This window comes from Callospermophilus lateralis, chromosome 6 (assembly GCF_048772815.1).
Source record: "Callospermophilus lateralis isolate mCalLat2 chromosome 6, mCalLat2.hap1, whole genome shotgun sequence".
Lineage (NCBI taxonomy): Eukaryota > Metazoa > Chordata > Mammalia > Rodentia > Sciuridae > Callospermophilus > Callospermophilus lateralis.
The window spans coordinates 88,035,766-88,050,319 of NC_135310.1; the positions used below are offsets into that span (position 1 = coordinate 88,035,766).

Below are 14,554 nucleotides of genomic sequence, written 5' to 3' on the forward strand. Positions count from 1 at the left end.
CTCTCCTTGGTCAGAAATATTTCTAAGGTGGAAGAGAACAACTCTTCAGGCAGTTAACATTTTCTGAAAAGTATCACTTGGGAACATCAATGTCCCCTTCTCTAACTCTGTGGCTATCAAGTAAAAGAGGATCCTTAAAGCCATCCCTGTACAGACCCATGTATCCCAAAGGAGTGCTCGATGTTGTGTGTCCTACCATATCTGTCTCCTGTCGTAGATGCATGCATTCATGTCTTGAAATGAAAGCCTACAGCCTTATTATCCCAAGTGAAATTTCTAAACCAATTTAAATATTGCACAAATATTTTATAATTAGTGTCATTATTATAACAATACAAGGCTAAAGAAACAATCCTTGGATTTACAGTTGCTCCCACCTAGAAGCCAACTCCAGGTGTGTGTGGGGGAGATGCTTTTGCTTCCTGTTTCTTGAAACAAGTGGCAATAATAGGAAGAAAACTGTACCTCTTCCTTCCTCCCAGGCACTTGTTTAGACTCTGCCACTCCTTACACCATCAGTTTGGGGGTCCACTGGCTCTGTCCTTCAGGGCTTTGCTCCTAAATCTAGACCCTTCCTGGTATTCATTAAAACAAATAAAAATGTTCTGTTTTATCTTCTAGTCCCTCTAGGTCTAATTCTACTCAGGCACTTCCTTCCAGAGCACACACACAAAAATGAACATGAATTATTTGGAGAAGTTTTGGAGGGCTGTCTTCTTCCTGAAGGATGGAGCGGGTTCTTCTTTTGAAGTATAAAACCCGAGTAAACCTCACTGCTGAATGCTCTGGGGATATCCTAGAGAAATGGTTCTTACCTCTAGCCAAAAAAATAACAAAATAAAAAATTTTCACATCCAAAGAAGGACTCTAACGAAGAAAAGTGTATCCTAGACTGTTTTCTGAGCCCATAACAATCAGAATTTTTTCTTTTCTTTTCTTAACTATCTAGATTACTGTATTTGAATACTTGGATAAGACCGGGAAGATGGTAGCAAGGAGTAATCAAAGACCATAATCCTCCCCACACCCAATGTTCTATGTCCTGCAGATTGTTAAAAGCAGTGAGTGAGTTAGGGAAAGATGCTTCTGCTCCCAAAGGGAGAACAATCAATAAAACCCAGCAAACTTTGCAGGCAATCTTGTGAAAGGTCACTTTTAATCATCTTGAATTTGTTGATCGATTTTACTCATGAGACACATTTAAAACATCTGTTAGGCATCAGATTTATAAACAAACATGTAGCAAAAGAGAAATCACAAACCTGCTTGATGCTTCCCCTTGTTCTTTCCTTCAGGTGCGTGCAGACAGAAGAGAAATGATGATAAACCGGTGAATACATTTACGGCACTTGATAATGGCCAAATTGGAGACTGGGGAAATCAAGTACTTTAAGTAGCCCTTTTCAAATACAAGCCACAAAGGCATTCACTTATAATAAATATACCCAACTTTCCAACACATGTTCTTTGTGGTACAGATTTGAGATAGCACATTTACTTAGCAAATCCAATACTGCCCACATACAGCCCAAAGCTCTTCATTAACCAAGGTTATTCATGGGTAAGAAAAAGTGGTTCTGATCCGACTGGCATTAGAAAGTTGCTAGTTACAAAGGAGCTCCAGTCTCTGTGCCTTAGGGAGACGTTTGAGTTCTAAATTTGGATTCATTAATCAGTAACTGTGGCCTTTTACTTCAGCCACTTGTTGAGGTAGATTTTTTTTTCTATAGTATAAAATATGAATTCGCTTGGAATAAATAAGATACATAAAAAACGTAATAGAGTGTCGGGCATGCTGGCACACACCTGTAATCCCAATGCTCAGGAGGCTGAGGCAGGAGGATTGTGAAATCAAAGCCAGCCTCAGCAAAAGTGAGGCACTAGCAACTCGGTGAGACCCTGACTTCTAAATAAAATACAAAAAGGGCTGGGGATGTGGCTCAGTGATTGGGTGCCCTTGAGTTCTATTCCCAGTTCCACAAAACAACAAAACAAAACAAAACATTAGAACTCTTTTAGTCTACTGTTGAGTAATTTTAATAATTCATGGGAGCAAATTCAGGTCTAGGCAGCACGGTGCAGAGTCACCACTCCTAGCAAATGAGCCTTGGGCCTCTGGTAGGCACCTCATTTCCCTGGGGGTCTTCGTATTTCTCATGACTGAATGGGAAGGCCTTATGTTAGTCTCTAACTTCTGACTTCTTAAGGAAACTTGTGGCATCCCTGGAGTTTGATAATTCCTTACAGCTTCATAGAATATGTGTGACTCATCCTCTAAAATAGCACATTTACCCACGTTTCACCCTTTGCATAGCTTTTGCTCACTCTGAGAAGAAAAATCAAGGCAAACCTTTCCTTCTATAAATCCTTCTGTCTGAACAACACTTTGAAGCAGCATCTCAGCTCTCCAAGGTGTACATAAGAGACAACCAGGCCAGAAAAAGAGAGAGTAGGAAACTGCTGGTTTGCACCCCTGGCAGAATTGAGTGGGTGCGGCATGTCCCCGCTGCCTGCCTCTCTCCCTGACACCTCTGTTTCTTAGACTCTTTCATCCTACTCCTTGGGAGGAGCTTGTGGAGTCACAACGTCCCACTGTATTTCTAAAACTGTGGGGAAGCAGAGCACGGGGCTGCTGATTTTCAGTGATAACTACCATTGCTGCTGCTGCTGGTGATGATGATGTTAGTAATGTGTTCTTTCCCCTGACTTCTCATTTAAAATTGCAGCCCCTGATACTCCCTAAATTCCTTATTTTTCTTTCCTCCTTAGCACTTTTTGTTATCTAACATGTTTTGTATTTTACTTTTTAATTTATTTCCAGTATCCATTGCATATAGACTTCCTAAGCCCTGAGGTTCAATCATGTTTGTTTTTCTCTCCGACTCCCCAGTGCCTAGAACAGTGCCTGGCACCCAACAGGTGTTCAGGGAATGCTTGTTGAATGGATACATAGAAATACTATGTTTCTCTCCAGAAGTTCTTAGCTGCTGATAAAGGAAGGGCAAACTATAGAAATAACAAAAGCTTTGCTGTTTTTCTTACAACATTACTCTGCATTCAATAAGCCAGCTAATTATAAATGTAAAAATATCCCTCTAAGTCATTGTAAATTATTATTCTCAAGAACCTAGAAGCCTGACTAGGTTTTCTTTCTAAAGCAAAGGTTCTGAATATATTAAAATTGTGGGCAAGCGTTTGACGTTTTTTTGTGCAATGAATATTATTCTTGGGGAGTAGCCCTTAAGTTCCATCACAACACCAACTGAAAGAGCAACAATAACATCAATAGCGAGAACCATGAGAACAAGGAAGCATCACTGGAAAGAGAGATGTTCAGATACCCAGGTTTGTATAAACTGCACTAGAGGCTGCTGGCATTCAGGACATATAAATGCTCTTCAGTAAATGGGGTTGAGACTCAGAGGCCAATGAGGTTGCAGGGAAAGGTGAATGAGGACATGGGCTGAGGGGCACAACAGGACAGAGGGGAAGCAGGCACAGATGTTGATCCTTCTCTACTTCCACTCCCATTTTAAATGGAAAATATCAGAGGAAAAGAAAAAAATGAGGAGTAAAATAATAACTGATGCAGCCTGGGTTTTCTAGGCTTCTGAATGACTTTTAATCCCAAACTGCAGTAAGTGAGATAGACCATATGGCAATAGACCACTCTCTTCTGTTATTTGAGAACCCTTTATCAGTTTTCCTACTAACCTTATTCTTTTATCTTTATCTAGAATCTTTAAGAAGATAAGAAATATAATGTCTATATAACTCCCATTTTACCTCATACTCCAAGGAATAGATGACACAAGAGTTGTGTTCCTTTTTTTTTGAATTTCTATACCAACAGCTTGAAAGGATCTACTATTCAATAAAAGGACTTCAACTAAATTTTCAAGATCTAAATGAAGAAAGGAATCTCATCTGTACATTCACTCAACAGCATCCAGGCTTCTGTCCTTGATAAGGTTCCATCCTTTCTAAAATCCTGGAGCAGTGTGGGAAGGAAGGGTGGGTGGGGGGTGTTTCTATGACTATCTCTGTCCCAGGTGCTGATGGTTTTAGCTACTGACCTCTAGGATATGTGTTCCATTAGCACTTAGGAACCACCTTGACACTCTTGTCCTTTTCTTTGTGGATAGGGCAAGACAGGAAAGTCACTTAATAAATCCTGTTAGTTCATGATTGGGTTGATGCACCCTAACACTAAGCATGGTGCTGCTTCCACACAGCAGCCACGCCCAAAGGCAAGTCATGAAGATTTCTGCTGCCTCTCTCCCTTCCCAATCAATAAGAACATGGCCTTTCTGAGTCACAGTGGTGAGCCCCTTGAATCCCATGAAGCCATTGAGACTAAGGTTTTGTTGGGCTATGAAGGTAAATGGCTAGTGCCATAAAACACTAAGCCAGATGAACAATCTACTACCTTTGGAACAATCTGAAGGACTGACACCTCGGATCAAGCTGAGGGACTCACAGGGAGTCTTTGTCAGGACTTACTTGCTTTGCTGCTTCAGTTAGAGCTTCTTTAATTAGATGGCAATTATGATTTAATATGTGCTCTGTGAGCTGAACTGGAGTTTAGGATTCTAGGACTGAGGACTTTTTAAAATGAAAGATCCTTGTGGTAATCCTTAATTCTGTTCAAATGACTCAGGTTCTTTCCTTCTTCTAGGTACATGGTAGGGTTATACTTTCCCATCCCTTTGAGTTTTGGCATGACTGGATGATTGGCTCTGGCCAATGAAATAGGAATGGCAGTAATAGTATGACTTTAAAATCTTGAATGTTAGTTCCAAATTTTAATCTGATTGGTCCCATTGCCTCACTTAAAATTTCTAATTCTATTGGACTTCAATTCTTCTCGTTCCTTTTTTTTTCCTGCTGATATTAGTTTGATCTGTAACTGAAAGCTCACGAACCACCCTGTAAGTGGATCCAGATGAGCAATGACTTTGACAGACTTAAATATGCGGTGATATATTGCTCTTAAGGCACTCCCCTCCTGAAGATAGGTGATGAGTAGAAGATAAATAATTTGCTTTCAGGGACTGTGATGCTCTCCTTTAGGGTTCTGGTGGACTTTATGAGATGAAAAAGCATGAAATAGCAGAAAGAAGTCTATATAAAAGTTTACATTCCTTTAATCTTTAATCCTGGCCTGTGCATGTGAGGAATGATACTGATTCCATACAGTTTTGTGCTTAAGTTGCTAAACGGGTATAAATCTCTTTAAGAGCAATAGAGAATAACAAACCAAAAATTGACATTCTCCGTGTATAAGGTTTGTTTAACAAACTTGAAAAGACTCAACTATAGCACCAGCTGTCACATAGATACCTACTTGGTGGGGCTGCAGGTGTGCAAGGCCTTCAAGTGTGGCTTCCAGGTTGCAATGGAAACAGATTTCTCATCAGCTGCATAACTACGCCAAACACACTGCATGTGGCACACGAGGGGACATGAAAAAGAAAACAAAAAAGAGAAGGAAATAGAATGACATAACAGGTGGAATATTAAGTTATGCACATTAAGAATTTTTTATTTGGGCCTGGGGTTTTAGCTCCGTGGTAGAGAGCTTACCTAGAATGTGTGAGGCACTGGGTTCGAATGTCAGATATATATATATATATATATATATACATACATAAATAAAATAAAGGTCCATCAACAAACTAAAAAAAGTCTTTTCTTTGTCATATTTATCCCTAATAAATGCCCAAAGGAAGAAGAAGTCTACTTTGGTATTTTCAGCTGACTGCTGCACAGATTCTGCTACATCAAAATAATTTTCAAAACAACTTGCGTCAAAATGCAAAAGTGTCAAAAAGTATATCATAACTCAATTTTTAAATTGGTTAGGAAAAATACTATATTATCCAAAAACAAAATCAGCAATGAGTAACTCATTCAATACATACTGATATTCAAGATACTAGTTAGATAAACTACCTAAGCAGAGATATGCATTCCAGGGAGTGGTTTTTGAGCAATATTTGAAAAGATAGAGGCAAAGAATTACCAAAATCCACTATGCAACTAGCAAACTAACTAGTAAACTAATGACTCCAGGGTATGATAATGATTTCATTAGCGAAGTCCCTGAAGATGAACCATAAGGTAGTTCTATTGCTAAAAATGAAAATAGTGATAACCAGAACAGAGCCAAAACAAGATTGGGAGGGATGTATCTCTAGGAATATAAGTGGAAAACACTTAAAGGTTTAATATCATGAACTAAGAATATATTTATATCTCTGTGATGTAAAAACATAAGCTCTGTCTACTTCATGCAATCATTCCTGACATTCATAATACGAGATATTTTCATATGATCCTTACAATCAAAGTGTGGATTAAGATCCCCATTTTGTAGATGAGAACAAAAGTGCTCATATAAATGAAGAGATTTATACAAGCTTGGTGGGGCTGAGACAGCACCCCCAGTTGCCTGGCTCTTGGTGACAGTCTTCCAGTGGGGATTTTACTAAATGCTTGATCACTGTGGTTGAACGACCTTCTATTTGAACTGTCCATTTGAGAGACTGCCTGAGCTTACTTTCCCATGTAGAATTTGGTAAATTTATCTGTTTGCAATGGCCCTGCAAGCATCTCTAATGATCAAATGTTTGCTCCAATCTCCTCAGAGAAAAGTTTTTATTATGATTCATTACTCAGAGTATTCTATTTTGTGAGGCAAATTCATTTAAATGGGTCATATCCCTGCTATATAACCATCAGTCATGATTTTGAAACCTACAATGAAGGAAAAAAGTGATCTAATTATATTCCCTTTCCTGAGCAGCATATCATTGAATAAAAGTAAGCTGAATAAAAAGTAAAAAATTGGCACAACTACTTTGAAAAACTGTCTGGAAGATCTGTTAAAGTGAACATATACAGTTCCTATGATACAGTTATTCATTCCTAGGTAAATACCTAACAGAAATGCTTATATATGTTCACCAAAAGATATGCACTAATTTCTTCATAAACTAAAGCTGAAAATGCCTTAGGAAATTTGTAGTATGGTCATGCAATTGAACACTACATGGTAATAGTTTACTCTAACTATGCTCAACAATATGGGTGAACGTCATATGAATAATGCTGAGTGAAAGAAACAAGACAGAAATGAATACTTTACCATTATGTACAAAAACCAGGGAAAACTAATCTATCCTTAGAAGGGAGCCCGGTGGCTACCCTGGTGCAACAGTGACTGAGAAAGGGCACACAGGAGGTCATGCTCTGCTTATCTGAGTGTTGGTGATGCAGGTGCTGAGTTCTTGTAGGAAATGTGGTCTTTTCTGCATGCACATTTACTTCAGTAAAATGCTCAGGAAATGACATGAAAAATTAGAAAAATATATAGTAGAACCTGAGGGACTTTTTTATGTTTCCAAGAAAGGTTTTTATATTTTCAATCAGGATTCCTTGCCTGAAGCTTCATTCTCATGGCTCATGTTGATTTAACCAATAAATCTATGGAAATTTGTGGTAAGCATCTTGTCATCTTATAGACAATAAAGCAATTACTAGCCTATCAACTTGAAATGATAGTTTTTGCAACCACATATACAATTTTTAGGGTGACTAGAATAATCAATGAAAATCCATTGACTTTGTTATTGCAGCTTCTGTAGTGGTGAGGCCTAGAGATCCTCTGAGGCTGTCAGGACATAGGTGGCTGCTTTAGTTCAATAATTTCTGTGGCAGGTATGATATATATGTAAGCTCTTGATACCCTAAAAGCAGAGCTCATGTAGAACTACATGTATACAGCAGGGTCTGTGCATTATCTGAAACCAGTGGGAAAAAAAATCCAAAACAACAATACAACAAAAAATGGGACCAAGGCACTATCTGTTAATGTTATAGAGAATTGGGGCCAAAAGAGGCTATGCTGAGAAAATTGAAGATTTTTTTCTTTTCTTTCTTTCTTTTTACAATAGAACCTGGCTTCTTGCTCTTTTTAATAAAATTGATCTCAACAGCTAAGCTCTTTTCCCCTTCATTACTGTTCTCCTAAAAATGCCTTGTAAATTAGGGGTACAGAAGGGGCAAGTGGCATCTATTCCAGGGATGATATTAGTCAACAGTTAAAAAGGCAGAGAGAAGTGTAACTCCATTGCACTAAGAATTCTTAATAACTATGTCCTGCCCTCCATCTCAGCTGATTGCTTCTAGTAGCTGAAATTCAAGTCCACATTTGCAGGATCCAGTACCTAATGTTCCTACATTTTAAAACCCAAATCACATAGTGGTTGGCAAGAGAAAAACAGCACTTTCCCAAGGCTGATTTACATGGTGTATCTACTCCAAAGGATAAGTTAACAAGAAGAAAAGTAAGAACCAAATTTGCTAGTTATCAAGTGAAGGTGGTGCTCTAGGTAGCTAAAAAAATTTGAACTTTTTTTCTGTGATCAAAAGTATATGTAATATAATTCAGCTTTGGAAGTATTTAGTTGCTCTATCTGAAGTAGCACACCTATGGCAAGCTTGACCATTTCTGGAAACAGTTCAGAAGGTTTCAGCTGACCATACAAAGATATACTAGTATAGAAGTTATTTTTTTCTTTTTGGTAATGGGGTTGAACCCAGGGGCACTTAACCACTGAGACACATCCCCAGAACTTTTATATATATATAAATAATATATATTTTATTTAGAGACAGGATCTTGATAAATTACTTAGGTCCTCACTAAATTGCTGAGGCTGGCTTAGCACTCACGATCCTCCTGCCTCAGTCACCTAAGATGCTGGGATTACAGGTATGTACCACCAAGCCTGGCTGTCATTTCTATTTTTAAGAATCCCTTTTCTTTTAAAATTTTTTTTAGTTGTAGATAAACACAATACCTTTATTGTATTTATTTATTTTTATGTGGTGCTGAGGATTGAACCCAGTGCCTCATATGTGCTAGGCAAGTGCTTTACCACCGAGCTACAACCCTAGACCAAGAATCTCTATTCTGAAGGATTATGCTCATACTATTATTTCTTGATTTTTCAGTTTTAGGCATCATCAATTAACTTCCTATCATGAAAGATAATAACATGGCCCACTTATATGCCCCCTTCCCCTCCTCTCATTCTTACAACAATTTTAGTTATTAGTGTTTTCATTATTGTAAGCATGTAACTACTCTTCCTAGTTTAGCAATGTAACAGACTATAAATACTCATTCTTTTCTCTATAATTTTTTTTGTTTTTCTTGAGTTATCACTGCCCTATTTTAGTTTATTGATTTACTTTTAGGTAACTATTATGAAGACATTCCTGCTGTTTCCTACAGAACTATAAAATTTCTCTCGTCAAATGCATGGTGGAATCTGTCAGTTCTGTTTTTGTGTGTCCTTGAAGATCTTTCTCCTGAATCACTTAGCCTCCTGCTCACTCTGCTATCCAGCCTGCTGTGCCTGTTGCCATGGGGGGCTTCACCCTTCCTTATCGCTGTAGAGATGGAACTCTTATTCCCTGAATCTCATGTCTCTTCCTTTCTTGGTTTATCTTCTTCTGGAAGGACAGTCCTATCCAGGTAGTTTCTTGGGTAAGGAAAAAATAGTAGGTAAGTTTTTGAGATCTTTATGTCTAAAAATGCTTTTGTGCTACTGTTGTTCTCCATGACTGGTTTGGCTGGGGATAGAATTCTAGGTTGGAAGTAATTTTCCTCCATAATTTTGGATGTATTATTCCACTGTCTTCTAATTTTAGAGTTACTAATGAGATAGATATTCAATGCCATGCTGATTCTTGTTCCTGTGGATATGTCCTGCTCAGAAGTCATTTAGGATCTTCTTTGTTGGAAGTGTTCTGATATCTCATTATGATAATCTTGGTATGAAGTTTTTGGTTTACTGTGCTGGGCATTTTATGCACTCTTTTACGGTGGCCACTTCTGACACCCAGTTCTGGAGAATAATATAATATTTATCAGGTAAAATCGCCCCTCTTCAGTTTTCCTGTACTCTATTTAAGGTGCCCTCTTGGAGATTTTCACAATCTTATCTTCCCTATTATTTTTCTCTGCTGTCACTTTTTTTTAACATATGGAATTTTTTCCTGATTCAGTTCTTATTTATGGTCGAAGCACTAAAAAAGATGTATAGTCTGTATAAGTGGCTTGAGCTTACGGATTGGCAGCCTTACTTTAGGATAACTTGGTAAAGATCAAGTTATGCCATTAGAGGAAGCCAGTTTATATATATATATATATATATATATATATATATATATATATATATATATATTTTTTTTTTTTTTTTTTTTTTTTTTCTTTTAGGCAAGTTAGCATCCTCAAAAGCAACATTTTTTAGTTGACTCCTTTAAGGAAATGAATTCTATCAGCATTGATTTCTCAAACTTTTATTCAGTTCCCTTGCTTCTGTTTCTAGGAAACCGTCTTCACTGTACCCTGAATTGGTCCATCTTCTACAGAGGCAAAACTTTGACATGGGTTGGGAGAGTCTTTAAATGTTAACCCCAAAGCTCAAAAATGCCTATATGAAGGTGCAAGGTTGCTTTTTCAGAAGAGTAATGGATTTGGATTAAGACAGCAAGAATTTGGGTCCTAGATTTTCCTAGGCTTATCTTGAGGATCAAGTAACATTGTGTATTAGAAGCACTCTGCAAACTAAAAAGCACTTCATGAGTCTTAGGCATTATTAATAAAAGTTGTGACATTTGGGCAGGTATTCAAAACGTTACTGAGAGCTGATTTCTTTTCCCAGACTGCTCCACTTGAAATGAAAAGTTAATTTAAATGAATCATGCAAAGATATTGACACAGCTAAATTTGCTGCAAACTTCTGGGGTTTTAAGCTTTTCCCTAAAACCCTGAAATGCTGGTTAATTTAGTTCTATCACCAACCAAATGACAAAGCAATCTGGGCATCTCACTTGCCCTTGTAGGATGAGAGTGGCTCTGGCTTAAAACAAATGAGATTGCTTTGGGTCTTGATGCTTTGTATGTTCAGCAAATCAAGTCAGGTTTATTGGGTAAGAAAATGAATGATCAGCAAATGAGGCTTGCTTTTCAATCTAGTGCATCCTTAAAAATAAATTTCTACAAGATATAATCAAGGCCTAACGCCCTGAATTCTGTCCAAAAACTACATCAAGGAGAAGCAATGAATTAATAGTTATATTATTCCTAAGTATAATAAATAAATAAGTTGCATTTGAATGAGTGAGCAGTTACTTTTTAAATTAGTAAATTCTATTTTGATTTATGAAACTATGATTATATTTTAAAGGTGTTCTTCAACACTTCAAGTACTGTATTTTCTATTAGTTTTGGAAATTTAAGTAAAAAAATTCATGATTTTGCTCTATTTTTATCTCAATTTTTACAAGTTTAATTGCTGATTGTGATATATGTTATATAACCAAGTTCCATAAAGTAAAATTCTAAGCCTCCAAGCAAATCTGTTCAATCAGCATCTTCTCCACCTTTTATAGGTTACCTGTGCTGCAGGCCTTGCCTTAGTTAGGCTGTGGACATATAAATGCCCTGCTCCAGTGATTTAATGCAGGAAAACAGCAATTTATTTTTAAGTTCATTTGGAAATTGTTTTTGCACAGTTTAGTAGTTGATAATGACAAGTCAGATCAGAAAAGTTCCTGCTGTTTTTCTCCACATCTGTATTATGTAATACGGTATCCAATAGTCACTTAAAGCTATTGAGCACTTGAGAAGTATCTAGTACTACAAAGGAATGGATTTTTAATTTTAATTAATTTATATTTAAGTAGCTACATGGAGTCTGTGGTTGTTGTATTGGGCAGAATAGTCCTATAGCATCACAATTGATATATGCAGAGAAATTCCTACAACGGCTCACTTGCTAACAAAACAGTTGATATTCTAAGAGGTTTTAAGATGTAAGAGGTAAAATGTGTTATTGGTTCCTTACAAGGACAGGGTTTGGTGCCCAGATGGAAGCAAGAAACCTATCAAATAACCTTTCACTCACAGATTGGAAACATGTTTCTAGAGGGAAGGGATATTAAAGAGAAGAATATGTAAAGAGAAGATTTTATTAGAAGTGTGGCGAAGTGCTAAAGGATGAAAGGCTCGGAGTTGGGGGCTGGGTGTTTTGTGTGTGTCCTCCTTTCATTCTGCTGATCTTTGTTTGGCATCAGCTCATACATTTTTTTTTAGTATTTAGGGGATCTTTTCCTTTAAGAAAATTAAGTTTTCTTTCTCTTTTGTGCTCTTTTAAAGCTGGAAATTTAAAAAAGTAGACACTCTCAGTGGTTTGTATTAGAAGTCATGTGGAAAGATCCATTTTTTTTGAGTCAATAGTTGCAGAATAGGCTGATTTAACAATTAATGTTCTTATTTAGCCATTAGACATGAACAGATCTCTTTCATGGTATAACCGATGTTCTCTCCTCCCTCCTTTCCCTAGTTCCTCTTGTACTGGGGGTACTGCAAGGCTAAGGGTTCAAGTGGTTGCTTCCTATTACATGAAGACAAGCCTCCAAGTACCTGGGACTGCCACCCCAAACACCTCCAGTTTACAAGTTCTGGAGCTTAAGTCCCTGGCAGAGTGGGAAAAAACTTTAGATTATAGAATTATTTATAATTAAGTACCAACTTCACATTATGAGTCTGGCAAAAAATATATTTTGTGATTCTTAACCTGGTTCTAGGATGGTTCCACACCCAAAAGATATGGATAGCAAAAGGATAGCTTATTTCTTTTAATGCTAAAGCAAATTCTGAGTTATCGTAAAGAAAACGAAATGCTTAATAACATCAATATATGATGAGCTCGCCTCAAGTAATATTATTTCATATCCTCCATCATGGATGTAACCCATAATCCCACCAGCTCTTAAAATAAGATAACTCTTTCAAGTGATTGCCCTAGACAACATTAAAAGCAATTTCACGGGCACTATACTTTGACACTCTAAACACATCTGTTGTTCTTCAGCCTGGGCATACATCTGGCTGGAGGAAGCTAACTGTCACGCAGGGAACAAGGCCATGCTCTGTTTCATTACTTAATGATCAGTTATGTTTCACCAATCATTCGTAAGACACATTAGGTCATTCCAGGAGAAACCAAACTGCTCATTTCTACAAGGTCTTGCTGGTAAGGTTAATTAGTCTGAATAATGCTTAGATCATTTGCTGAAAAAATATATTTCTGTTGGGAAAGAGGAAATACCTGCCCAAACCCAAGACTGTTCATTAAGTCCTGACTTTATTTTTTAAAAGCAGACAAAATAGTAGCTCTACAAAACAAAGAAGCACAGAGATTTGAAAATGACCCATCCAGCACTGATGGAGACAGATGTTGTGGTCTACCTATTGAATTGCCATTTACCTGAATGAGATTGGCAGCTGGGTTCCTTCTTTTCTCGAAGTGTTTCTGTCGGTGCTGTTCCTGTACTTTTAATGCAAAACCTGAGCCAAGAATGCCCTGGAACAAAATATAAAAATAGCACTTTTAAAAACAAATTTCAAAAGTACTGTTAAATAATACAAGTATTTAAAAAACTGCTAAAATGAGTCTGAGAAGACAAACAGTGTGTAACCTGTCCAGAATAAACATGTTACTTACTAAAACAAACACTATTTATCTCTATTATAATAGCGTCAGCTAATGGCAAGTTGTTAGGCAACATTGTCAAGAGATATAACAACTTCTGTTCTTTAGCAAATCAACTAGGGTTTGCCTTTTCTTGTCTTTGCTGATATATTAATAGGCATCATAAACACAAATATAATTTGCTATTAATTTGTGTGTGTGTGTGTGTGTGTGTGTGTATGTGTGTGTGGCCTTCTCGGTGACATCTCTTTGTGTCTAAATTGGAGTGAATGGTCTTATCTAGTGATAGCATTTTGAGGACAAGAATTTTGGATTTTGACTTTGAGAGAATTAAAATCTTGCTGCTGTGGATAAGGGAGGACTTTATCCGTTTGACAAAACTCTGAAGTTATATATTCTTGATCCATGAAATGGGGGAGGGCGTGTTTCAAGTCTGTCTTGGTTATAATCCTTCATGATGCTATAATTTTACAAATAAAGTAAAAGAGAGTGGAAAATTATCCAGATGAGACAAATAGGCACTCAGTTTTGAAGAAAGAGGTTTTCCATTTTGCCTGTCTATACGATAGAGACACGAACATGGGTCATTGCAAAGCACACTCCTATTTTCCTGTTTTCATCTCACACTATTAGCATTCCTTACCTTTTGGTTTTGGCTCACCTATTCAGATTTTGGGGTTAGTAAGATTAGTATGTTTATGTTAGTATTTGGCTAGTTTTCTTTCTGTCTGCTTATCATCTTGATCTGCCAAAATACTGGTTCTTTGATGTTCCCCTCTCCTTTCAGTTTGCTTTGGTCTAACATTTGTGAAATCAGGATGTTTTTCGTCTCAGCCTTGCATTGGCTTTCAGAGATTGCTACATTCAGTCTCTGGGCCTTGTCTATACTCTAGACTTTATTGGTATGAGACTTGGAACTCCACTGCTTTCAAGTTTGTGGATTTTATTTGCTAGCTATAAATTATTAGCTTTTTATTAAA

The 14,554-nt window shown here is 37.2% G+C and overlaps 1 protein-coding gene across 3 annotated transcripts in view; it reads right to left on the reverse strand.

Moving 5' to 3' along the window:
• Positions 1-14,554, reverse strand: part of Kcnq5 (potassium voltage-gated channel subfamily Q member 5) — a 529,894-nt gene that overhangs the window by 62,392 nt on the left and 452,948 nt on the right. For 2 of the 3 annotated variants that reach the window (XM_076858499.2, XM_076858501.2), the window contains exons 7-9: positions 13,350-13,445; positions 5,348-5,442; positions 1,263-1,289 (exon numbers count right to left, since the gene is read on the reverse strand). In XM_076858499.2, coding sequence (XP_076714614.1) covers positions 1,263-1,289; positions 5,348-5,442; positions 13,350-13,445 — 218 coding nt within the window. The remainder of the gene's footprint in view (positions 1-1,262; positions 1,290-5,347; positions 5,443-13,349; positions 13,446-14,554) is intronic. The other variant, XM_076858500.2, reaches the window with a different exon arrangement.